Source organism: Pistacia vera, unplaced genomic scaffold (genome assembly GCF_008641045.1).
Source record: "Pistacia vera cultivar Batoury unplaced genomic scaffold, PisVer_v2 Contig795, whole genome shotgun sequence".
Lineage (NCBI taxonomy): Eukaryota > Viridiplantae > Streptophyta > Magnoliopsida > Sapindales > Anacardiaceae > Pistacia > Pistacia vera.
In genome coordinates, this window is record NW_022196662.1 from 272382 (window position 1) to 298170 (window position 25789).

General features: G+C 34.5%; 2 protein-coding genes across 2 annotated transcripts; both read right to left on the reverse strand.

Moving 5' to 3' along the window:
- Window positions 1–7610: 7610 nt before the first annotated feature.
- LOC116117009 (mitochondrial acidic protein MAM33) lies at window positions 7611–9607 on the reverse strand. Its single transcript, XM_031403044.1, has 3 exons — window positions 9364–9607; window positions 8589–8917; window positions 7611–7996 (listed from the first exon to the last, which is right to left on the reverse strand). The coding sequence occupies exons 1-3, from the start codon at window positions 9523–9525 to the stop codon at window positions 7816–7818; spliced, it is 672 nt and encodes a 223-aa protein (XP_031258904.1). The 5' UTR covers window positions 9526–9607; the 3' UTR covers window positions 7611–7815.
- A 1068-nt stretch (window positions 9608–10675) lies between these two features.
- LOC116117003 (nuclear pore complex protein NUP1) lies at window positions 10676–22639 on the reverse strand. The gene is made up of 11 exons (XM_031403038.1): window positions 22237–22639; window positions 21103–21155; window positions 20358–20467; window positions 19501–19699; window positions 19035–19337; window positions 18857–18949; window positions 18051–18767; window positions 17321–17608; window positions 14313–14560; window positions 12160–12298; window positions 10676–11750 (listed from the first exon to the last, which is right to left on the reverse strand). Exons 1-11 carry the CDS (start codon window positions 22517–22519, stop codon window positions 10743–10745), a joined length of 3441 nt encoding a protein of 1146 aa, XP_031258898.1. The 5' UTR covers window positions 22520–22639; the 3' UTR covers window positions 10676–10742.
- Window positions 22640–25789: the final 3150 nt, after the last annotated feature.

Sequence of the window (25789 nt, forward strand, 5' to 3'; positions counted from 1 at the left end):
AGTGTCCAACAATTTGGAGGAAATGAAGGATGCATTATATGTGTTGATGCTTGATTTTGACACCAACGAGTCGCACGTGCAAAGTGCTAAACGGACTTAGAAATCATACGTGATAAAGAAATATGAAATAGAGCAATGAATGAGAAGCGATATTTAAAGTAGTTCGAATGCTCAAAAGCGAATTTTACGTCTACTGCTATTGTATTAATAGATGGGTAAAATTAGGTCGCGTTAGACGAGCTGAGTTACAATCTAGAGGGAATACAGAGAGAGAGAGAGAGAGAGAGAGAGAGAGAGAGAGAGAGAGAGAGAGAGAGAGAGTGTGTAAGCTGTTTTAGACTAAGATCAGCCAATCCTATAAATGAGAGGGGTGTCCTCTATTTATAGTGGGAGAGTTCAAGGTAATGATTACAAGTCTGCAAGTGGGTAGGTGTCGTGCAAATCTTTCCTTGCACCCCATTGGTTATCTGTACAAGAAATATTCTCAAATTGCATAAGACTTGGGCAGGTGGATAATCCCTAACCACGTGCAAGCTTGGCATTCACCTGCTGTACTGACAAGAACCATACCTCTTCTGTCACTGCACGATGTGGCAACGCCTGGATTGCACGATGTGGCAACGCCTGGACGGCACAAAACCTTCCTGAATCTTGATTGGCTCTTGCTGAGGAGATTTCACGTCAGCCCTAACTTTTCAGGCATAACAATATGTAATTAAGAAATTGTTGTATATTGTTATATATATGCTTGTGGTTATGTTACTGAATTGATCAGATTATGTAATAAATAGAGTATTGCAATGAAGTTGAAACTGAAAAGAAAATCCATATCACCATTAAACAAAGTAAAATCATCCATTACATCAAATCGTGGTATGCTTGATCATGCAGTGCCTCACACCATCAATGTTTGTCACCATAAAAGACATAATCAGTTTTAACATGAACAAAAATATTGGCATTCATTAACTTATAGTGCAGAACCCAGCTGGCTCACCTAACACAACATGATTTGTTGAGAGAATGCATCAACTACATCCGTTAACTTCTACATGTTTACCAAGACGAAAAGTAACAACAAAAGATAAATAAAGCATCACTCCTTTGCTCATGCAGTGCTCCTAAGAGGACAAAAGAGTCATATTCATAACTTTTTTTTTTTTTTTTTTTTTAACTGAGGTGTCCCAACTAGTTTGCACGCACCTCAACAAATTCTCGAGCTCCATTAAACACCTTACAAATTCAAAAGAACGAATAAACCACAACGTTATTGTGGTAGGTAACCCTAAGATTTGAACTCAAAAACTCAAAGAATTGAGCAAACTTCCTTGACTGTCAAGCCAATTCCTTGAGGTCAATATACATAACCTCAATTGAAACAAATATCATAAACAAGAAAATTCCATCTTATAATACACATTTTCATAAAATAAATAACCAACAATATCGTTGAACAAAATGAGTTATTCATGTAAATTGACGAAAAACAAAAATACATATTCTTTATCTAATATTGACTATACACAAACCACCTTTATAACATTCACACATAATACAGAACAAGAAAGAAAATGTTTGTAATCTACACATAAAGAATATCATTTAGAGTGAGTAAATATAACTCATCAAGCAATAGTTACGAAAACACACATAAATAATCACGTTCGAAACCCTAAAATCATAAAGAATAAATGGCTAAACATGTTGCTCTTCCTACGGTTCAACTAACATGAAAGTATAACAAGTGTTAAAAGGTCACCACATAACACCAACAAGTTTTGAGAACCATTGTTTCAGTAAGTATTCATGCATAAAATGTAATAAATACCTTCATCAAGAAGTTCCTCAGATCGATTGTTGTACGAGCTAAGCTCAGGAGCTTTTGGTTCATCGGTGTTCAACCGAAAAGAAATTGTTGCTCTTCTTTGATTATGAGACTTCTTACAGTATTGAGGTTAGAGGTTTTGCACTAGGGGATCATGTTTGGCTTCTTCATTCTTAACTAAAAGATATGTCTTTCTCCCGCTAAAAATAGTTTTAATGGCAAAAAATGACAATAAGGGAGGTAAATGTATAATATGCCAAATGTTTGGACCTAGTACTATTTTTGGAAAGTCGAAATGAGGTAAATGATTTTTAATTCTTAATTAAATTTAAATTAATAAAAGAAAAAGTATGTCTTCTTGTGAATTGATAATTTGATGTGATTTATGGCTTCGGTTATTTATATTATATTATGAGAAATCACCATGAAAGCAACTCATTATTTTTATCATATTAGAGGATGTTTGTTTTGTTGGAACAACCGTACAAGACTAAATAAATAAATAAATATAATTCACAAGAAGACAATGTCACTGAAATTTGATTCGATATATTTTAAGTTATTAAAATGTCTTGTGCTTTTTTTTTTTTTTTTTACAATTAATGATACTTAAAAATATATTTATTTCAATATAGTTTTTATTTTTGGTCTTTTATTAGAAATAACTAATTTTTCATTTTAATGTCATAGGATAACATATTGTTTAGAATGAGAAATTTGTGATACTACTTCAAATATGCAATATTACTCAATTTAAAATGAATAATTTTATTATTAAATTATTAACCCTTTAAAAAAAAAAAAATTTAATGGCGATCTTCCTTGCATAAAAGGTTTTAATGGTATGTTTAATGAAATTTAAATGAAGGATTTTAATGGTTTTTCAAAATTTTGAATGAAGTGGAAACTTTAACAAAGTAAACAAGTGGTGATAAAGATTGAAACCCACCAAATTTTTTTGTGAGTTATATTTCAAATATGATTTATTAAAAAATATTTTATATATTATTTCAAAATTATTCATCTCTCAACCTTCCCTCTTAAAAATACCTTTTATGTAGAATCAATTAACGATGATACATTAACACAATACATTCTCTTGAACTGATTCCCCTACTTCAGAACCTTCTAGTATTATAATATCTTGTCAAAAAATAATTCCTTTAATATGGATGTGATATGAGTCCATTGAAGATGATAAACAAAAGAGAACGAACAACTCATCTTTATGACAATTAAATAATTTGTTAGGGTAGGTTATATAAGTCAATGCACCTTGACATTCCAACTCAGTATACTATAATCTATACTTTATATATGATTAAATTAATATCATACAAAGAATTAAAGCAATCTAGACATAAACAATTACAGGTAGACACTGGTACGATTACGCAATAGAGTTAAACCTAAATTATAGGCATTAATGAAGAGAGGCATGATCTAAGTTAACCTAACATCTTATTTTGAATTCTTTGGTATATTTCGTTAGCCCCACAATTTCTTTATTTCCAATTTGATTACGATGCTAGTAGATATATGCCTATCATGTCATGCCTAACTTGTATAAAATATGTAACAAAAAGATATTATTCGTTTACAATATGTTATAATTCTAACGTTTTATGTATTGCAATTGGTAATATTGTTATTATAAGTTTAACATATAGTATGTTACGCCTGGGAAATCAAGGGCTGACGTGAGAAATCGCGTGATGGGGTGTGGCCTGCTCCCGTCAGAACGGTAAGCACATGTCAGGCCTGCCAGACGCTATGGGGGTTCCACGTGTCCATTCCCTGCTCCAAATCGCGTGAAATCAGCTTGGAAGGTGGGTAATGTGACGTAAAGCCAGATTTAGTTCTGATATTCACACCAACACATGGATTTAATGATGATTACTTGCACTCATCTCATTATAAGAAGAGGAAGACCCCTTCATTAAGGGGATTCAGCTATTTTACACTCTAAACTAGCTTTCTCTCTCTCTCTCTCTCTTGTAACTTTGTATTTACTTTTCCCTAATCATTTGTAGATCAGTCCGCTGTTGCGACCTGACCCACGATACTAATACAAATCAGTGGACGTAGGACTTGCTACTTTAGCATCTGAACCACTTTAAAAAGCTCTCATTGCATTTACTCTACAATATATCCATAATCACGTGTGTCTCTTGACCAATCAACGCTACGCACGTGTTGAGTAGTTGGTGTTAAAAATCACGCATCAACATAGTGTTATTATAAATTATTCTCATGGAACAAAAAAATATATGTATATATGCTTGAATCTTGTGTCATTATTTTTTATGTGGTGCTTCATTTTGTTGGGTATTATCAATTCGAATCATTTGTTTCAAAATTTACACAAAAGGAATATAAGTGCTAAAACCCACAGAAAAAATGGGTCATCAAATAGACCTTGATTATTAAAGATTACATCAATTAACAGTATAAATGTAACTTCAACTTATTAATATAAAGAGATCATAGTATTTATTTTATAGTTTTTTAATTTAAAAAAAAAATAACAATTTTTTGCTTTCTTAAGTTAAAAGGTATTTGAATCTTAATCCAATATTCTATTATCTTAATGAATAAGATCTTTTATGTATGTTGTGCAAACTTTTAAAACGGCCTAATTTGTGCCACTTGTCCATAAGCATACAAAGATCTAACAATCAGGCTCGCTCCATGTGTCGCTCCCACAACATATGACTTCACCAACAAACTTATTAAATATGAGTGTTCAGACTTAAGCATGGGCGGGGTTAACTTAGATCCAGATTACGAAGTATTATGTGTGTTACCTATTCCCTAACAACAACCCCCAATCACTATCAGACGGTGTGTATAAAAGAGAGGCACAATCTCCGTTTTAGAGGATCGGTTATTCACACAAGAACAGGAAATCACTTAGAGAGAGTTTTAGCTCGCTATTACGTGTTTTCTTCCTATAATCTCCTTGTGTATACAACAAATATAAACAATAATATAACAGTGGACGTAGGCATGATTCAAACCCGTCAAACCACTTTAAAAACCTTTTTGTTCTCACTTTGTGGATTCTCCAATCTATTTCTAGCTAGTTATTCATAATCACAAATACATCCAATCTAGTCAAGTTCATTCACATCCTTGGAAGGTATAAAAAAATTCCCCCTATAATTATATTAAAAAAAAAACACTTAAAAATATTAAACACCTCTTATAATAAAATTAGCATAAGGTATTTAACCCTTTCAAAAAATATGTCTCATTTTAAAGATTTCACAAAAGTAAACAAAAATAAAAAAGAAATAAACCCTAATCAATAATAGTACCCTTCATTCTATATGTATTAATTAGAAAATGTCATGGGTTTAAATAAGCAAAGCACTATTTAATTAGCAATTAACATTAGAAGTAGAGGTGGGTCATGACCTAGTAATAATAGTGACCTAATTTAATCACATGTGCATGAACAGACACGAAATAGAATTAGAATAATTTTCCCGAGAAACATAGAATGGCTTCTGGTGCCTCCAAACTAGTAAAATTGTGCCACATAATGAAGAAAGAAGAATAGAAAATAAAATAACATAAGAAAAAAATAACCGACCTTTCTGCACGATGATCCCCACAGCCGCCGACCACCACTAACTATTAAGTCTTATTTGCTCCATGTTTTTCTTTTCTTCTGCCTTTAGGGGTGAATTATTATTAGAGTAATATTAATATTATGCATACAACTCAATCTTATAACCTTCTTTTACAATCTCAATGTGGCAGTTAAGTTGACGACTATCACGTCAACTTTCATTATATTCAGTGCACTAAATAATTTTGACTAAACATGAATAGTAGTTTCTTAAAGACGAACAATTGTTCTTTTATAAGAAATGATTGTTCCTTATGAAAGAATTGTTGTTCATTCTTAAGAATTTTGTTGTTCCTTAAGAATGAACAGTTTCGCCCCTAAGGAACGGTTATTTGTCTCTAAGAAACAACCGTTCATGTTTAATCAAAGTCGTCAGTTAACGTGATACTACCAACTTTGCTACCATGTTAAGATTGTAAGAAAAGATTATGAGATTGGGTTATAAAATTAGTATTTTTGTTATTATTTTAGATATGTATTTGATGGATACCTAAGAGGGAAATTTTAATTAACTCTAAAAATCAATTATCGTTTGTAACAATATCAAACATATATTCTTGTATGTTTTTGTGGTTATTGTGTGTCTAACTAGACATATTCTGGAATATGACCTACCAACACTATGCCATTTATAAAAAGCAATATGCCCCAACTCATCATCATAATCTTGGGGCCTTTATCTTTAAGAACTGAACTTAGTGGAATTTCAATTTGACCAATAAAATAAATAAAAATCCGCCATTAATGATTCAGAATTAAGTGGTCAAACAAACTTTCTCTTTTATCTTTCCTTTACTTTCTTTGAAAGTCACCACATGGAGATCATCAAATATGCTTTCTATCAAATAAAATTAATAGAGGACAACAATTATTCATCAGGGCCCAGCCCTCCTTAATCCACCCATGTCACTTCATGAAGTCAACCACATTGCGAAATGAAAATGTAGATTTAAAATTGGTTGACTCTTAAAACATTATCCATTCATGCTGAGTTGGTACAAAAATAAAATCAAATAAATTAAATATAGATCAATTTTAAAGAATGATTCGTGTGGCTGCTCAAAAATCAATATTTTGATGGAAAATGGAAATTTCATGAGCTATTTTCATTAGTTTGGGCCTTCAAATACATTTGGTTAGGACAACAATCCATCACTGTTCATTTTTTTTTTTTTTTATCACGGTGTTCGAGTTAGTTTGTATTACACATCAAATACGAATCTAAATGGTCATCCTATTAATGTCTGGAGAGACTCAAACTCAATAGCTCATAAAACCTCATTTTACCTTTTTACCATAAAGTTACCAAGTGGTGGTTTAAATTTAGAACAGTACTAGTCTTACAAAGACAAATACAAAAGGGGCATATAAAGACAATTATTACCCTTGATCTTTATGATTTCTCTCTCTTTCTCTTTTTTCGTTATTTCTTTGTATTTTTCTTCTTACTGATGTCACTTTATAACCCTCTTTGTATTGTCTTTGTAAGGATAGCATTTTTCTTAAATTTATGTTTATAAAAAGAGGTTGAGTAGATAATAAAAATCTGTTGAGATTTCTGAATGACAAAAATTTCTATGGTATTAAGTTTCAGGTGTCCAAAATAAATAAAAGGATAATTTGATAAATATTCATTAATTATAATCGTATAAATTCTAACGGCTCATCAACAGCAAGAAAAATGTTATTATTAGATCAGACCTCAAGGGTGGATGTCTAACTCTATAAAAATGTTTGGAATTACTAAATACAAGTTTTAAGTGGAACCACATGATTAACCCAAAAAAATATGATTATTTCGCAATAAAACTTTGCGGTGAAATAAGTAAAGTTTACTTTAGAATAGTAAATCTTGACACTGTTATGCTAGGTTATCATAAAAAGGCAATGAATAATAATTTGATTCCTAAATAAGTAAATAACAATTTCATCTTCACTCAGCATTGAACAAAATAAACCTCATTTATCTGCAGTTTCTTATTACTGAATGGGAATGTATCCAGAACTAGAGAATTCACCACCATTCATGCTACCACTACAACAGTCACATGGATGACAAACACAGAAATCTACGATATGACTAACTACAGAAGATTTTCACGTATCATTACCGAGTAATAGATAACTAGGTAATGTAATTTTAATCCATCAAGGCAAAAAAGGAGACATGTTATATATGAGAAAGAACAAAAAGTTTAAGGTGCCTGAATTACATTGCCAAACTACATCAATGTAGAACTTAGTCTATACTTGCTAACTAACCTCATAGTAAACGAATCAATTTGCCCAGAAGCATTCTACCATTTATAACAATAGATGCATTTTTCTCAACCAAGTCTAAAACATCAAATACTTATGCACCTTTAGCTGACTTTTGTCCACTAATAAACGTGCCCACTGCTCTGAACCAACGCATCAGATTTCGATTATCCTTCACATAAAGCCATGCTTGAAGAAATGGAAAGAGACTCTCATCTATACCTCGCTCTTCTATGTAACTGTGAAATGAATCTCTCATTTTTTCATCTATGTCTCTGTCAATTTGCAAACAATTCCCAGATGAAGTGTAATCTTAAATGCATAATACAAGCCAGTATATGTTTTTAGAGCCAATTTAGTGATACAGAAGCTACAAAAATATTATCAGCAAAATTAAGAAATTGCACATGAAATCCTAAAACAAACATCCAGATTCAGTAACGCAATGAGTAAGATACAGTGATTTCTGCCTCCTGGGTTACATAACTGTTCAAGTATAATATTGCAAGTCATTCTTCTCAGCCTAAGTATTGCTTTAGCTACCTGACCTAGTGAAATTATGCTAGTAAATCTATGGGGTAACAGTATTTGCATAGTTTCTGAAACCTGGAACATCACACCTATAATAATTACAAGTCATAACCCAATCCAAGATCAATCAATCCATGTAATAAGTCTGGCAGTCAGAATGCAAGGACTCAAAAATTGCAATCCTAAAAGCCACCTTTAAAGTTGCTCACAGCTGATTTATAAATCTTATACATGGCTGGAAATACCAAGATGATCAACAGCATAAGAAGGTAATTAACAATCAATATATAAAAGATAAAAAAAGAAAACCAAAATAAGAACAGCAATCAAACTTACCCGAAAACAGGGCCATTATACTTAGAGGGAACAGCAAGAAAACCCTGGCTCTCATGCTTAGGCCGCATGGAAACAGAGTGAATTCCCAACGCATCAGGATACAACCCACAAAGAAAATGCAAAGAATCATTCTGGCCAGGCTTTGAAACAACCACATGAACAAACAACTGATTAATTCCATCATCATCCTCATCACCACCTCCCACAACGTGTGCCAACCGCATCACAGATAGACTAATTTCTTCATCCCCATACATTCTCTTAAGAACTGGCCCATTGCCTTCCATTGCCCCCGTTACTATTCCAAAAGGTGAAGGAGGACTCACTTTCTGTAAACGCACAAATAGCATAGAAAAGTAGCAAATTAGTCACCAAAACCAATGGACTGCCCCATCACTAACATTTGCATCCTACATGTACTGTTACTGGAATAGACAAGTTTAGGCAATCTAGTAATCTACAATATTCAACATCAAATTAACAGCAAAAAAATGAATTCTAACAATACATCATTGATAAAATATTTAATATTGATCAAAATCCCTGAAAACCAAAACCCTAAACCCTAAACCACTTACCAGAATGAGCATCATCATTGTCATACTAGTAACAGTACATTAATGGATATTAAGTAAGATGTTGCCAGCTACGTTACCCGAGCATGTAAATTAGCAAAATCCTAAATTAAATTAAGTGGGTTTAAACTTGTATGAAGTTGTTAAAAAGCAATGAATCAACGGTAAGCAAAAAAAATAAATAAATAAATAAGCATTACAGGTGGAGGATTCATTTTGGCGGCTTCCTCGTAATGTTCTTTGAGAGAACGGAGCAAGATTGAGTCCACGGCGGAGGAGACGGAGGTGGAGGTGGAGCGGCGGCCGGTTATCAACCGCCACGGCGCGTGCTGTGCACAACCAGCTATTGCTTTCCTAAACATGTTTGCTTGCTAGAAGTTTCAGTCTCTTTCGCTAGACTTTAGGTTAAATAAACCGAGTTGAGTGGGCGTCCGAACTATGATTAAAAAGGGGCATCCTTAAATACCACAAGGGTGTTTCTGCAAAAATATTAACTTACGAGGGTGTTCAAGGACTAAAATTAAAAAAGGGCATAGCGAATGATTTGATTAAAAGAATAATTATTCTACCGCTAAAGACCCCTTGTCAAGGTTTTTTTTTTTTTTAACATGCTTAGAAGTTAGAAGTTCCAGACTTCCAGTTTCTTCTTTCTTGTTTGTTGGGCTGTTTTAGGTTAAATAATTTTCAGTCTCTTTCACATATTAAGATACTATGGAGGATGAAGTAACATTTGCATTAGTAGATGACACCAGTTTCACTTGTAATTCTTACATTTCCATTAGTATTGGACACAATGAGGTCTCCATTCAAGCTTCACAATTACATGATTTACATAATCCCCACTGATTGTAAAAAATATATAAATTGCTCAAGTCTCTCCTCCATTCAAGCTTCCGCCAATCTTAATATCAAACAAATTCATCAAAGCACAGAAGAGGGAGGCATCCGAAATTTTGTGATCCCATATCGGATAAAATTACTAATATAATAAAACCCTCATCAAAAGTCAAAACACGTTATAAATAGGATTCTATCTAATACTTTAAAAAAAAAGCATCACTTTCTACCATATAATTGATTGCCCGGGGAAAAAATATTAAAACCACACCAGAATCTGAAACAAAGAAAAGGAAAATTGGCAAAGGAATAGAGAGTTAAATTTTAAGCGAGGACAGAGGATAAAATTCATATCCATTTCTTTTATGATACATATAACAGAGTACAGAAAAGGATCCAAGGTACAACTGCCCAACCTGGAACCCCTATCAACTAAAATACACCACAAATGTTCTTAGATTTTGCTAGTAAGACTGTTACAAAATTGTGACAACTCATACCTGGCAGTGCAACCATAAAAATTTTGCCCAGAAGAAAGTTGTAAAGGAGAGACATGATCGACATATTTCAAAACCCTGCGACGTCTGACTTATATTTGCCAGCACCAAACAATTCCAGTGACTAACCCAACAGCAAAGCTCATGCTGTTAATCTCTTGTCCTTGATTTTTTTTTCTTTTCAGCATTTGAAATAACCACGGCCTCCTAAAAGGAAACCAAATTACCTGTCAGAATTGTTGTATTTACTTCTTCCTGTGCCTGCCCTTGAGTTTCACAATTTTTCTTTGAGACTTGTCAACACTGCCGCTGCCCAATGAGAAGCTACCTCCAGCATTGAAGTCTAAACTACCAGAAGCCTGAAATGGAGAAGGGTTCTGGGGGGTGGCTAGACTCTGTTGGCTTCCAAATTGGAAAGGATTTGCTCCTGATGGAGTTGTTGAACCAAAGACAAAGCCAGTAGAAGGTGTCATGGGTTGTTGACCAAATACAGGAACTGCTGGTGTGGACGCCTGAACTGTGTCCTCAGCCATGCTGTCTTCCATACCCACTTGATCATTATTAATGTTTGAGGGAGTAGAACCAAATGCAAACATAGAACCCGCATTACCAAAGGTAGGTTGCGATGAGGTGGCTGCTGCAGCTGAAGAAAACGGAAAAATGGAACTTGATGTAGTATTCGTAGATGACCCAAACAAAGGAGCACTGCTAGTAGCAGCAGACGAAGCTGATCCTCCAAATTGAAACCCAGTTGAGGGAGTTGAAGAGTTGAATGTTGAAGCAAATGAGGGAGTCTTAGGGGCTTGCCAACTGGAACCGAAGACGTTGTTAGTAGGGCCACTGGTGGAGCTGATTGGGTTGGCCTCTGATGAAGAAGTGGAATTTAATCCAAATGTCGGAGTTGAACCAAAAGGTTTAGCCACAGAAGTTGAGGAGCCAAATAAAGAACTGCTAGAGGAAAAGGCAGGATTCCCAGCCAACCCAAATGACGTAGATGACGAAGTTGATCCAAATTGATTAGGCATGCTCTGAGTTGAAGTTGCAAGACCAGTTGCATTAACAGATGCCTGCGCACTTCCAACACTAAAAGGGTTAGAAACTTGAGCCTGGTTCGTAGAAGCTGAAGAAGTTGCTCCAACACTGAATCCAAAGATGCCACTTCCAGTGCTTGGGATTGCTGAAGATGTACCGCCAAAAATACTACTTCCTGTGCTTGCAATAGGTGGAGTTACAGCACCAAANTTTATGTGGTGCTTCATTTTGTTGGGTATTATCAATTCGAATCATTTGTTTCAAAATTTACACAAAAGGAATATAAGTGCTAAAACCCACCGAAAAAATGGGTCATAAAATAGACCTTGATTATTAAAGATTACATCAATTAAGAGTATAAATGTAACTTCAACTTATTAATATAAAGAGATCATAGTATTTATTTTATAGTTTTTTAATTTTTTTTTTTTAAAAAAAACAACAACTTTTTGTTTTCTTAAGTTAAAAGGCGTTTGAATCTTAATCCAAAATTCTATTATCTTAATGACTAAGGTCTTTTATGTATGTTGTGCAAACTTTTAAAACGGCCAGATTTGTGCCACTTGTCCATAAGCATACAGAGATCTAACGATCAGGCTCGCTCCATGTGTCACTCCCGCAACATATGACTTCACCAANAGCTGAAGGAACTGCAGTTTCAGGTGTTTTAGAAAAGATTCCAGCTTTTGAAATAGTTCCATTATCAGCTTTATCTGATTCAGGCACTTTTGGTACAGAATTAGTTGCAACAACAGGAACAGAAGTAAAGCTGCACAGAGAGAAAAATAAATAAATAAATAAAAGGATTTCTAATAACCTGAAAATTATAACTGAGATAACTCCATACAAATTTCAATATATACTTGCTGAGAAGCGGGGCCAATAGGAACAACAAAAGAAAGGAAAGATATACAGTGTGATATGTCAAATATAAAGACTGGTATCATATCAGCATCAGTTACTGACTGACACCCAGCAAAACCATACATCCTCGTAAGCAGGAGGACTACACTCATTCCAAATACCATAACAGTAGATCCCCTATTAGCAATCAGCCACAACAGCCATAATTGCAGCATCATTTATTAGATAATCACCGTATCCTAAGGCACATTACTAAATAATACAAAAGTTCTTTAATAAGTAAAAACTATAAAATTTGATACACAATTTGCAGAAAAAGATAGATAATGGAATACTGATTTGAAAGGATTGTTGACTCTAAATGACAACCTCAACCTGCAGCTAACACACAAGATATGCATTGAGTACAACACACTCAAACCATGTCACAACACATTCCACTTGCAGGTTCAATAACACAGATAGAATGTATGATTTATGTTCGTGTGTCTGCCTATCATATCTAGTTATTAATGATGATCAGAATCTGTAACTACACTCAATTACCAAAACATTTAAACGCTTTCACAAGAAGACAAGCATTTCACATTTTTTTAAGAAAGAAAGAGATTATCATTGATTGAAACAAATAATCAAAAAAGAGTAACCTAGCTACCCAAAGAGAATATGAGAATTTCACTCTCTGTGTATAGCATTTGACTTTCAGAAATAATCTGTTTTTGCAGAGAAAAAGTATAATTGTTTGGATTCACTAGATAACAATGCTCTAACACTAAATTTCTCATAGTACACAAAGTAATTCATTGAATAATATGCAGTGGGTTTGACAAGATGATCTTCACATTAAAAGCAGCATTTAATAAACTGACTTTAAGCAGTAAATATTAAGTGTATAAGATATCACAAATGATCCTATACATTACTTACATGCAATTAAGAGACAACATGGAGACAGGTACATAGCAATGTCCTGAAATCCAGGCATAAAGTATTTCTCAATAGTAGATTTATATCTTTATACACAGCTTTACAAAAATCAGACCCTTTTCCTCCACAGTCTTTAATGGCCTCTTTTAAGGCTACTCTTGTCATGCTACAGTAGCCTTCTTCAAACACAAGTAAAACGTTGAAATCATTTAAGGAACTCTTCTAAATTGAAAAACCTTAATTCCTATCAGATGATTAATTGCACAGCTCAAAAGCAGTAAGCTTGGGAGCATAACAAATTCAAGAATAGTAGGGCATACAAGTAAATTCTGCTACAGATATTAAAAACAAGTGTGAGCATTTCAGATATAATTTTGGGCAAAAACACAACGTCAAAGCCAGTTGTATTTTGTTCAAACAAATTTAAATTCACTACAATCTCATAACCGCCCCAGTAGCTTTTTCTTCCCCAATAAAAGAGCTTCTTCTATCTCCTATTAGTAAGAATTTGAAAATACTAGATGTAAGGAATTTGATCCAAATGAGGTCAGAGAATATCAACAACCAAGGGTATGTTGTCTTAATTTCTTCTCAAGTCCTCATAGATAGTGTAATTAACATCCATGTTGCAGATTTTGTCACAGTTCCATAAATATATGCAAGATAACTAGTGCCTCCAATGATTGAAATAAAAACTACCATTCAAGGTATTTAGAAAATCCCACTAACTTATAGAAACAATTTCACTCAATTATGTCATAAGCATTATCACTGTATCTTTTTGTTTTATAGATAAAACATGGACAAAATGAGCCTTTATCCTTCCTCTACTTATCTCAAACAAAGAATAATAAACTAACAACGAAAAGAAGGGATATGCAAAAACCGCACTGACGTTTTCAACAAAATAATAACAATGTACCAACAAAGAAACCAATCAACATGTTATAAAGATAATCTTCTACGAGATAAATAGTACAGCCTGTACCAACCTCTTTAAGCTTTCAGGTTTTTCTTCCAAATGAGTGCCAAATTTTGGTGTAGAAGATTCATTAACTACCAATGTTGCAGATGTTATAGTAAACTCTGGTGCTTTATCGACATTTGTCTTGCTAGTTCCAAATGTGGAAGAAGCAACATTTGAATCCTTTAGTTTCTCTCCAAAGCCAAATATAGGAGCAGCACTTGGTTCATTTGGTAAAGTTGCTTTATTAGAAGTCGAGGTTGATGGAGCAGCTACCACAGCTGTCTGTCCAGTAATGCTGGAGGAAGGTGCAGTTGGGAAGGTAAATAGAGAATTTTTTTCAGCAACTACAGATCCATCATGAGTTCCGATATCAGACGTTTTGTTCAATACAGAATTTGGGGTCTTAACTTCAGAAAGAGCTGGAGACTTCTCCACTTTAATTGCTTCATCAGCAGCAAACTTATTCTCAACCACAGGGACATCTAGTTTATCCTTCCCTTTCATCAAAGGAGTAGATGCAGTCCCATTAGAATAATCATCATCATCTAGCTCCAAATAATCCTAAAAGAGAAAAGCAAGATATTATTTAAAATAGAATGAGCAATACAATGATACAGAAAATTATGCCACCCATTTATTAAAAACATACATTTTGTCCAGTCTTCTCAAACCCTGCATTACAAGAATAGTTCTCTTTCCATATACTAAGAAACCATTACAAATTGCAATCAACATGAAACAAATTTAGATAATGGGAGTGTTGAGCATGAAATTATAATTGATCAAAATGGAGAAGGATTGCCAGTACAGTTGTTGGATTTATCACCATTGGTAACCTCAGATGGGTGCAAAACCAAAATTTTTCATGTTACAAAAAGGAGACTTGTGGTCTCAGGTGTGTTAAATTGAATTTCAATTGGAAATCTAATGAACAGCAGAAAGAAACCACACAAAAGAAACCATCAAACAGAACAGATGAAAGATCCAACCAAACAACACAGACCTCTTGTGCACTCATCTGGAAACCTCGTTTCTTCTGTGGGCAAGGATGCGAAATGGAGTTTGACAAAGCAGAATCTGTAGTTTTAGTGCTAGGCACATCATCCTTGACAACACCAGCAGCATCTAACCCATTCAGACCAGAAACAGCCTTTTCAAAAGGAAAACTAAACTTGGTTGGGCCATTTTCTTCAACCTTATCTTGTTTTTGGGACGTAGAATCTCTAGCATCAGGCAACGAGGTGTCAAGTGAACCACCTGACCTATTATTATCTTGAACATTTTCCAGAAAAATTGATGAATCAACATTCTCCAGGCTTTTAAGAGCTGGTCCATGTAGCATTGATGGCGACAACTTTGTAGGCGATTTCTCCCTTGAAGAAACCAACTTATCTAGTTGCTGCAGTATTTTAAGAGCTGTCTCACTGGACTTGGAGGGAACAGGGGTAAAACTTGTACTAGAAATGTTGTTATCCCCTTTTTCTGTTAACATTTTTGTAAATCCATGCTTCTCTTCACCAGATAGCTGTGGCTTCTGTATCGAAGACAAGGGCTGTTGAAGAGCACTAGAAACACCACTTCCACGCATAGAGAGAGCGCTTCCAGAAGCTGGCAAGCTTAAGTTTCTTGAAGTCAGAAGGTTAGGCTTCTGACGAATTCTACGTATGGGACCAACAGAACCTATATCATTGTCCAGGACTGAACTCCTGCGTTTTAGAGTCTACAAAATGACGTAACAAATCATCAGTGATGAACTTAAAAAAAATAGTCCAAATACAGAACACAATTAATTATTTCCAGCATTTGTACCCCTTGTTTAGGTTCAGTAAGTCTGTTCTTCTCCCAGATGCTCTGAGTTGATGATGATGGTCTACTAAGAGAGTCAACTGCATGACCAACACCCTGAAAAAGAGAAGAAGAGTTAAAATATTTGAACTCTAGTAAACATCGAAATTCTACACTCATGAAATTTTTGCAGCATATGGACCTTAAGGGTAGTGGTTGAGTGAATTCGGGAATATGGTGTTCGTGCCATATTGTATATTGCAGATCTGCCTCGGGATCTAGGAGTCAAAAAACCATTTTCAGTAACACCAACATGGCCAGATGATCGCGGGACAAGAGACATAATGGGTGCTGCAGAAGGTAACACTCTATTGTTTAGCACAGTTGACTCTTCCTTTAATGCCTGACTGCGCACACCTAGCATTGACGGGGATACTTTAGAAGGCCTAGTTCCCATGTAAGCTTTTGCAAGCTCTGCAGGTGAAGCAACATCCTCATCAACGACCTACAAACATTTTAGCCACCAAATGTGAGTGTTGCCGCAATAAAATGCACAGTTTCATACATTTAGATCCATATTCATGAGTAAGAGTATCATCAGAACCACCAAATAGCACTTCTAAATATGTAAACCAGAACTAAACTTAGACATAGAAAAGGTTTCCTACACTTGAGCTCACAACAGGAGTCAAATTGTGTTGACTCACAATCCCATTTTCTTTTAAAGGAGTATTTAAAACTGGCTCCTTATTCTCGTGAAATGCCTGTTGATTTGAAGGGATCACTTCAGACCTATTCTGCTCATTGTCAAGAGGCTTATCGGTGGTTCTTGATTGCAAAAGAGCAGTCAATCGATCAATCTCGGATCTGAGGCACAAAAATCAGAAAGGGGCAGTCAGATTTAAAAAACCCTCTTAACAATAAACATTTTTGAGCAAATTTCCAGAAAGAAAAAAGTTATTAACCCAATAAAGTGGGGGCAATTCATTTATTCTCTAATCTAAGCATCCTAAACTGAAGTTCTAAACTGGAGGATGACAAGTCGTTCAGATATGAATATATACCAAACAATTATCCAAACAGGTATACTGCTTTGAATAATATAAATATAAAATTATCTTGACTGTAAAACCATCAAAATATGTGACTCATTTCCCCCATATTGGAAGATCAAGCTTTTCTTTTTTCAATCCTTTTCCTTCTTTGCCATTTTATGTATCTATTTTAGGATGAATCAGTTATGGCTACCACAGCTGTCTGTCCAGTAATGCTGGAGGAAGGTGCAGTTGGGAAGGTAAATAGAGAATTTTTTTCAGCAACTACAGATCCATCATGAGTTCCGATATCAGACGTTTTGTTCAACACAGAATTTGGGGTCTTAACTTCAGAAAGAGCTGGAGACTTCTCCGCTTTAATTGCTTCATCAGCAGCAAACTTATTCTCAACCACAGGGACATCTAGTTTATCCTTCCCTTTCATCAAAGGAGTAGATGCAGTCCCATTAGAATAATCATCATCATCTAGCTCCAAATAATCCTAAAAGAGAAAAGCAAGATATTATTTAAAATAGAATGAGCAATACAATGATACAGAAAATTATGCCACCCACTTATTAAAAACATACATTTTGTCCAGTCTTCTCAAACCCTGCACTACAAGAATAGTTCTCTTTCCATATACTAAGAAACCATTACAAATTGCAATCAACATGAAACAAATTTAGATAATGGGAGTGTTGAGCATGAAATTATAATTGATCAAAATGGAGAAGGATTGCCAGTACAGTTGTTGGATTTATCACCATTGGTAACCTCAGATGGGTGCAAAACCAAAATTTTTCATGTTACAAAAAGGAGACTTGTGGTCTCAGGTGTGTTAAATTGAATTTCAATTGGAAATCTAATGAACAGCAGAAAGAAACCACACAAAAGAAACCATCAAACAGAACAGATGAAAGATCCAACCAAACAACACAGACCTCTTGTGCACTCATCTGGAAACCTCGTTTCTTCTGTGGGCAAGGATGCGAAATGGAGTTTGACAAAGCAGAATCTGTAGTTTTAGTGCTAGGCACATCATCCTTGACAACACCAGCAGCATCTAACCCATTCAGACCAGAAACAGCCTTTTCAAAAGGAAAACTAAACTTGGTTGGGCCATTTTCTTCAACCTTATCTTGTTTTTGGGACGTAGAATCTCTAGCATCAGGCAACGAGGTGTCAAGTGAACCACCTGACCTATTATTATCTTGAACATTTTCCAGAAAAATTGATGAATCAACATTCTCCAGGCTTTTAAGAGCTGGTCCATGTAGCATTGATGGCGACAACTTTGTAGGCGATTTCTCCCTTGAAGAAACCAACTTATCTAGTTGCTGCAGTATTTTAAGAGCTGTCTCACTGGACTTGGAGGGAACAGGGGTAAAACTTGTACTAGAAATGTTGTTATCCCCTTTTTCTGTTAACATTTTTGTAAATCCATGCTTCTCTTCACCAGATAGCTGTGGCTTCTGTATCGAAGACAAGGGCTGTTGAAGAGCACTAGAAACACCACTTCCACGCATAGAGAGAGCGCTTCCAGAAGCTGGCAAGCTTAAGTTTCTTGAAGTCAGAAGGTTAGGCTTCTGACGAATTCTACGTATGGGACCAACAGAACCTATATCATTGTCCAGGACTGAACTCCTGCGTTTTAGAGTCTACAAAATGACGTAACAAATCATCAGTGATGAACTTAAAAAAAATAGTCCAAATACAGAACACAATTAATTATTTCCAGCATTTGTACCCCTTGTTTAGGTTCAGTAAGTCTGTTCTTCTCCCAGATGCTCTGAGTTGATGATGATGGTCTACTAAGAGAGTCAACTGCATGACCAACACCCTGAAAAAGAGAAGAAGAGTTAAAATATTTGAACTCCAGTAAACATCGAAATTCTACACTCATTAAATTTTTGCAGCATATGGACCTTAAGGGTAGTGGTTGAGTGAATTCGGGAATATGGTGTTCGTGCCATATTGTATATTGCAGATCTGCCTCGGGATCTAGGAGTCAAAAAACCATTTTCAGTAATACCAACATGGCCAGATGATCGCGGGACAAGAGACATAATGGGTGCTGCAGAAGGTAACACTCTATTGTTTAGCACAGTTGACTCTTCCTTTAATGCCTGACTGCGCACACCTAGCATTGACGGGGATACTTTAGAAGGCCTAGTTCCCATGTAAGCTTTTGCAAGCTCTGCAGGTGAAGCAACATCCTCATCAACGACCTACAAACATTTTAGCCACCAAATGTGAGTGTTGCCGCAATAAAATGCACAGTTTCATACATTTAGATCCATATTCATGAGTAAGAGTATCATCAGAACCACCAAATAGCACTTCTAAATATGTAAACCAGAACTAAACTTAGACATAGAAAAGGTTTCCTACACTTGAGCTCACAACAGGAGTCAAATTGTGTTGGCTCACAATCCCATTTTCTTTTACAGGAGTATTTAAAACTGGCTCCTTATTCTCGAGAAATGCCTGTTGATTTGAAGGGATCACTTCAGACCTATTCTGCTCATTGTCAAGAGGCTTATCGGTGGTTCTTGATTGCAAAAGAGCAGTCAATCGATCAATCTCGGATCTGAGGCACAAAAATCAGAAAGGGGCAGTCAGATTTAAAAAACCCTCTTAACAATAAACATTTTTGAGCAAATTTCCAGAAAGAAAAAAGTTATTAACCCAATAAAGTGGGGGCAATTCATTTATTCTCTAATCTAAGCATCCTAAACTGAAGTTCTAAACTGGAGGATGACAAGTCGTTCAGATATGAATATATACCAAACAATTATCCAAACGGGTATACTGCTTTGAATAATATAAATATAAAATTATCTTGACTGTAAAACCATCAAAATACGGGACTCATTTCCCCCATATTGGAAGATCAAGCTTTTCTTTTTTCCATCCTTTTCCTTCTTTGCCATTTTATGTATCTATTTTAGGATGAATTGGTTGGCTGGTTTTAGGGAGGAAGGATGCAAAGACAAAAGTAAATATATCACTTCTCAACAAACAACTACCAAATGCAGGGCTACAGATACTTACTCAGTTTGATATATTACATCCATCATTGATATATTACATCCATCATTGATATATTAACATCACGCAATATTTAGTATTCCCAGATAAAGATACTATGATGACAAAACAATTATGCACAGATTGAAGTCATAATGCATTAAATATCTTACTACAGAACTTTCCTAATGAAGCCAATTTAAATTATTCCAACTTGCCTTGTAAAAGTCTTCCGCTTCAAAATTTGCTCCAGTTCATTGAGGCCTTTATCGGGACTATTAGTAGGACCATCATGACAGTTAATGGCTCCTTGAACACCAGGATCATCCTTCAAGGCACATTTGCATACAACAGAGAAAATGTATCAACCAGAGTTTATACAATAAATAATATATTGTAACAATATGAGGCACACTACGAAAGAAAAGAAAGGCCGGAAATAGTTCCCACAAACAAAAAGGATAAACACGATAAATGATAATTGATTAACCCACAGAATTTAGATATTCAAGTATCTTCTGCTAGAAAAATTACACCCCAAGTAAGCAGCAAAGATGCTCATCGCCCAGTATTTATGCTAATAATATTGCCACAAACACTTAAAGCCTAACAAAGCTCACTCAATATTTGCAATCAGGACAACTGAAAATCTACTCTCAGGAATACTACTTTAAACAGCGTATTTTGGGAGTTTCAGGTCTAATATATTAGAAGTTCCCAATCACTTTCTTTCAACACTAAATCTTTATATCATCAATCAAACAACTAACATGGCTATCCAGAAAAGATGAGGAAAGATTGTGCAAGGATTTATAGACATACAGTAAAAAACTAACATGAAATTGTGCCACTTGAAGCCCAAACTCAGCTATTCAATTAGGCTTCCTTTCCACTATATGAACTATCAACAAAGAGAGTGAACACAAAATAGCAATAACCCATGGAGTAACCATTTAAACTTACTGTAGAGACTGGCTCCTGGTGCATTTCCTGTGCTTCGTGATTTCCTGCTGAAACTGTAAATTCACATGTTACAATGTTCAAATATTGATTCATATATTATCACAGAAAACAATGATAATAAACTGCATTTGTAAAAAAAGAAAAAGAGAAAGGTAAATCAGCAATTTATGACTCAAATTGACAATTGAAAGTATGTCAGCAACATAAAGGACACAAAAGAAAACAAGCATCCTGTCCGGCTGAATTACCACTACACGGATAATAGATCATTTTTGTCACTACAAGCTTATCATTTCTCAACACAATTAGAGTACGTTTTATGCACCTCTCTTTGAGTTTTCACTAAAATACAAGAGCTTAAAATTTGAAATTAATCAATAAAAAACTCTCATGAAATTATAAGAATCAAGATAGCCCCGAAGAAAATCACAAAAACTTCTCGCTTCAATACGGTTTGTCATAAAAACCTCCCTAGGGAAGTTGCAGTAACTAAACCAATGGGATCTGTCAGCATTTTATTCAAATCCCATGTCTTTATTTTAATCAAATCTCAAAAGGAGGTGAAAAACAGTTACCTTTAAGCAAACTGTCTTCTGTAAGAAGAATTAAGTTCAGCACATCTAATACCACAGCTTTCAAGAACTAAAGATCACATAACTCTCACCACTTCACAAGACCCCGAGGACATACTAGTTAAAATATTACATATTCAGGGGAAATTTTAAACAAGATGCTATTATTTGAAGATTGACTCCCTATCAAATATGAAAATATAACTTGTATTACACGAACCCATTTGAAGCCTAAAACTAATTCTCTAAAATGTAATGAAACAATACTATCTGGAAAGTGAATATAATTCAAAAAAAATGAATAAATAAATAGAATATTACACATTTGCCAAATAATTCCTCATTCTCACCAGCCAAAAAAAATTATTCATTACTAACACTATAAAACAGAAAATTATTCAAAGTACATATAAGAAACATTGAAAAAATTAACACAATCAACTAAACCAAAAACCCTAATTTTCACACGATAAACAGAAAGCCCTAACACAGACCACAGAAAAATCACTGCTTTCAAGAACAGACAAACAAAACAACATTTCATGAAAAAATAAATTCCAACCTGGTTCAGGCGTTGTCGACGGTGGGGGTGGCGGCGGCGGAAGTCGCTTACGAAAAACAGAGCCGAATAGGCGGTGAGCACTCGAAACAATGAGTCTGTGGGCTGGATCAACGAGTTTCGACAACCAGCCATTATTGTTATTAATATTAACATTGGCGGGGTTTCTGAGCGCCGCCGATGCGGGAGGGCGATCGTACGGCGTGGATTGCGTAGTCCTCCGAAATGGCCGCTTTCTGAACTTTCCTCCGGCGCCGAAACCGCTCTCATCACGCGCCGTCGCCATGAGAGAGAAAGACGGGGGGCAAAATTAGGGTTTGGTATTTTGGGGATTTTGAAAAAGGAAAGAGAGAGAAAGAGAGCGAGCGAGAAGTGTAATTAGGGTTTTTTGTTGTACAGAAAGAAAGAAATAAAAAGGAAAAAATTATTTTAAAAAAATTTGTTTTTTTTTATTGTTTTTTTTTTTTTTTTTTTTTTTATATATTTATTTATTTTTGTATTTATGGATGATGCAAAGTGAAATGTACGTGATGATAGAGATGACAGTCAAGTAGGACCATTAAATGTGTGACCAATGGGGCCGGCTCCATTATCTTTGGGAATTGCTAACTTGCCGTGGTGGGTACTGTTACTCAAAAAGGGACCATGTCATTAATCAATAATCAATATAATTTTTATAATAAATAATTAATTTGAAATTTGATACTGATATATATAAGTAAAAAAACTCTAATAAGGCATAATTATAATTTAATAACATATTTAGGGTGTTGGTTTATGAAAATTAGCTTAAAGTACCAAGTGCTTATAAGCATTTGAAATTTTAAGTAACTAGATAGCACTTTTGCGCGTTGCGCGGGTTTATTTTATATTGTTTTATTTTATTATCAAATTTTTATCTTTAAGAAATTGTAAATGATTATTGTTTCACAAAAAAAATATGTCAAATATTGATTAATATAACATTTTGTTATTGTTCTTTATTTTTTAATCGTTTTTTATGTTTAAAGATTGCTGAGAATCGTTATATGATTGTCATTTGGATGTCGTTAATTGGTTCCCGGTTTGCTGCTTATTGGTGTTGATAAATAGGGATGATTCACATGCATTCAATTAATGTATACAGTACATATCTTTCACATTCCTCTTTTAATTTGATAAAATGCAAGTGAGGAAAATTGAAATGCTCAGTTTGTAATTCAGCAGGAATTGAATAAATTTTCAATACATAGAAGTTGAAAGTCCCGCAACTTATGAAAGTGGTTTTGACACAATAATAATTAATTGAAGACAAATAATACTGGAACATTTTAGTGATAGAATATATTTCATTTTCAAGCAAAAGAAGAGTTGCAACACTTTTCTTAACAATTTGGTACATAATAATATAATTGAAATGACATTTTTTCCCTTCTTAAAATTAGTAGTTCCTGCATGGAATATAACCATTGCTTTGAGGTCCAACAGTTAATCTTTCACACACTTTTAAAGGTTGCCCAATACTATGAAATGAGTAAAAAAAAAAAATAAAATAAAACTTATCATCCTTCATCATCTAACACAAACTCTATTCGCCACAAAACAAAACTATTACTAGCTACATAGTCCACACAAAAACATGTTAACCTATATAGAAGGTAAGTTTGCAACTTTTTATATAAATAAATGCTTCATTGATAACACTTTGCAATATAACATTGTTTATGACACAGAAAACAAAATAATGGACAATATATATATTTTTTTAAATGGTTCATACTGTGTCTACGCTAAAAAAGAAGTGTTCATTAATTTTCCGAAGTCACCCCCATCAGCTCACTGTGACCATCACTGCCAAGGTTGGCTGCATACTAAAGGAATCAAAACTGAATCAATTTACATTCAGAAATAAATCAGTAATATATAAAATTTCATAAACACATGGTTAAAGTAGCACCTGTGAGTGGGGCAATGGCTGGCTACACTTGGAATGACCACTTTCGTTGCTGCTCAACAGGTGGTGTATAGGTTTGTTGTTGTCGGTGGAACAACTCTTAGTCAAGCACAAAGAGAAGATGGGAACTGTAGTTCCAACTCCATGAATATATCAAAAACTGATAATGAAAAGCATCATTAATTCTCCAAAGAGCTTGATGCTGGGCTAGTTCGTCCTCAAGTCAAGAGGTTAATCAAATTAGCCAATATGAATATGAATATCCAAGATTTGTCAAACATCCACATATTTTTTATCCAAACTTAAGTTCTACGCAAAAATTCACTAAAAACTTAAAAATTTATATTTGAAAAACTCTTTCTGCAAGAATTTTGAGTTATACCAAAGAAAATAATGGGTTACTAATTTAGTTTGGTTGCATAAAACACCAAAAAAAAAAAATTTCAGCTGCTTTAGACATTAGAAAACTTAAGAGTAAGTGCTTTTAAGATTACACTAAGTTGGCACTAAATCATCAAATTTTTACTCTATAAAAAAAAGATTACCTTTCGAATATGGTCTCTGCTTTCCATCATGTTAGCTGCTGATTTGAGAACTAATCAGTTCGTTTATGATTAAAAAAAAAAAAAAAAGACAATTAAAAGGATGTTACTCATTTATCCCATCACACACACATGCACATGCACATATAAAACCACATACGATATATGCATTAAATGTGACAAAGTAAGAAAGTTGTGCATTTTTGGAAGCTAATACATTGTGCAGTAGCTAAACATATCTATCCAATTTGATGGAGATCTATGGATAAAACCATACCATTATGCTGTGTATCATAATCAATCTATAACTTCACATGGAAATATATGTAATGTATGAAAGAATATACTAACATTGACGGAGTTAGAATGCCATCACCATAACTATGCTGGTTCCCAAAAGCACTACCAGTAGCAATAGAAGTTACTCTCACTCCTCAATTGATCTTACGTTTCATCTAGTTTTCTAGCACGCTCTTGTATTATACAAAGGGTTGCAATCTCACAATACAAACATCATAATTCACGCCTTAGTCTAACATATCATAAGAAAATAATGAGAAGGAACAAAAAAAAAAAAAAAAAAAAATGAAACTTGTTAGAATCATTCACAATGGCTTCAAAAACAACCTCATCAATCTACAGGAATCTCATTCAATTAAATCACAAAAAAAGTCAAACACTGCATCAAATTTCCAATAACATTTGAATTCTTCACACAAGCATACCCTAGCAAGGCCAAGGCTAACACGATCGAATCTTGAAATCAACATCTTGAACCTCATAACATGCCCTGACTCTTCTTCCTCCACAGAAACAACCTCAGATTCGACTCGAGAAACACCTTCCTCGAGATGAACACTTACTCCAAAACTTCTCCTCTAAACATTACACATGACTTTGACTTCCCACAAACTGCCTACTATCGCCTGTTTGCAAATTCCCACTTAAACTCCATCTCTCAACACCCGCAAACCCGATGAAACCAATCTCACATATCGCCAATAGCCAATCTGCAAAAACAATTTGGATCATTCTGAGAATAAGGTGGAATTTTGAGCCGGGTTGACGGGTAACAACCAAC

What these genes read in the sequence shown, in the direction of transcription:
- LOC116117009 (XM_031403044.1), bottom strand. Translation starts at nt 9,525, where the DNA reads ATGTTTAGGAAAGCAATAGCTGGTTGTGCACAGCACGCGCCGTGGCGG. An exon ending in CCAAAATGAATCCTCCACCT is followed by an intron (nt 8,918 to 9,363) that starts GTAATGCTTATT and finishes GTGCGTTTACAG; the next exon opens with AAAGTGAGTCCTCCTTCACC. An exon ending in TATAATGGCCCTGTTTTCGG is followed by an intron (nt 7,997 to 8,588) that starts GTAAGTTTGATT and finishes GCAAATTGACAG; the next exon opens with AGACATAGATGAAAAAATGA.